This window comes from Ailuropoda melanoleuca, chromosome 19, assembly GCF_002007445.2.
Source record: "Ailuropoda melanoleuca isolate Jingjing chromosome 19, ASM200744v2, whole genome shotgun sequence".
Classification (NCBI taxonomy): Eukaryota; Metazoa; Chordata; class Mammalia; order Carnivora; family Ursidae; genus Ailuropoda; species Ailuropoda melanoleuca.
In genome coordinates this window covers 11,532,250-11,533,175 of record NC_048236.1, presented here as the reverse complement: position 1 = coordinate 11,533,175, position 926 = coordinate 11,532,250, and the positions used below count along the sequence as shown (strand labels likewise).

Below are 926 nucleotides of genomic sequence, written 5' to 3'. Positions count from 1 at the left end.
CATCCTTGATAAAAAGAGCCATCCATCTAGGTACCCCCACAATGGGTGACCAGGGTGTGTTCGTAGTTTGGTCCTCAAAAAGGACAGCCTTAGTACTATAGAGAGCAAAGCAAGCCAAAAGGTTACCTAGTCAGTGGGTTTCCGCTGAAGTCAGCTATCTGTAGTGCTTTACAGAATGAGATGCTTTCTGGAATTTCAGGAATATCTGTAGGAGCAAAGAAAACATCTATCATTTACCACCACTGTTAATACTTTTCACCATCCTCAAGATGGACCTCTATTCAAATGTGGCATGGATTTCTAAAGTATTTTTCCACACTTATTTTATATTTTCTTTCCTAATAGTAGATACATTCTTAATAGAAGCACATTAATGAAAAAATATTAAAAAACCAATACACATGGATGGATCTTGAAAGCATTATACCAAGTGAAATAAGTCAGAAAAAGACAAATAATGTAGGAACTCACTTATATATGGAATCTTAAAAACAAACCTAAAAACAACACACGGAAAGAGATCGGACTTGTGGCCTGAAAAACTGGATGAAGTTGGTCATTGGTACAAACCTCCAGTTAGAAGACAGAGAAGCAGTAGGGATGTAATGTACAGCAGGACGGCGAGAGCTCACGCTGCTCTATACTATATCTGAAAATTGGTAGAGGAGTAAATCCTGTGGGTTCTCATCACAAGGAGAATATTTCTTTTCCTTTCTTTTCCTTTTTATTGTATGAAATGATGGATGTTAGCTGAGTCTACTGTGGTAATCATTTCACGATATATGTAAATCAAACCACCATACTGCACACCTTCAACTTATATAGTGATGAATGTCAATTATTTCTCAATAAAAGTGGGGAAAAAAGGGGTGCCTGGGTGGCACAGTGGTTAAGCGCCTGCCTTCAGCTCAGGGCGTGATCCTGGC

General features: G+C 38.7%; 1 protein-coding gene across 1 annotated transcript in view; it reads right to left on the bottom strand.

Annotated features, from left to right (window-relative positions):
• Window positions 1-926, bottom strand: part of LRRC1 (leucine rich repeat containing 1) — a 128,119-nt gene that overhangs the window by 49,198 nt on the left and 77,995 nt on the right. The window contains exon 3 of the mRNA XM_034648297.1: window positions 127-205. Coding sequence (XP_034504188.1) covers window positions 127-205 — 79 coding nt within the window. The remainder of the gene's footprint in view (window positions 1-126; window positions 206-926) is intronic.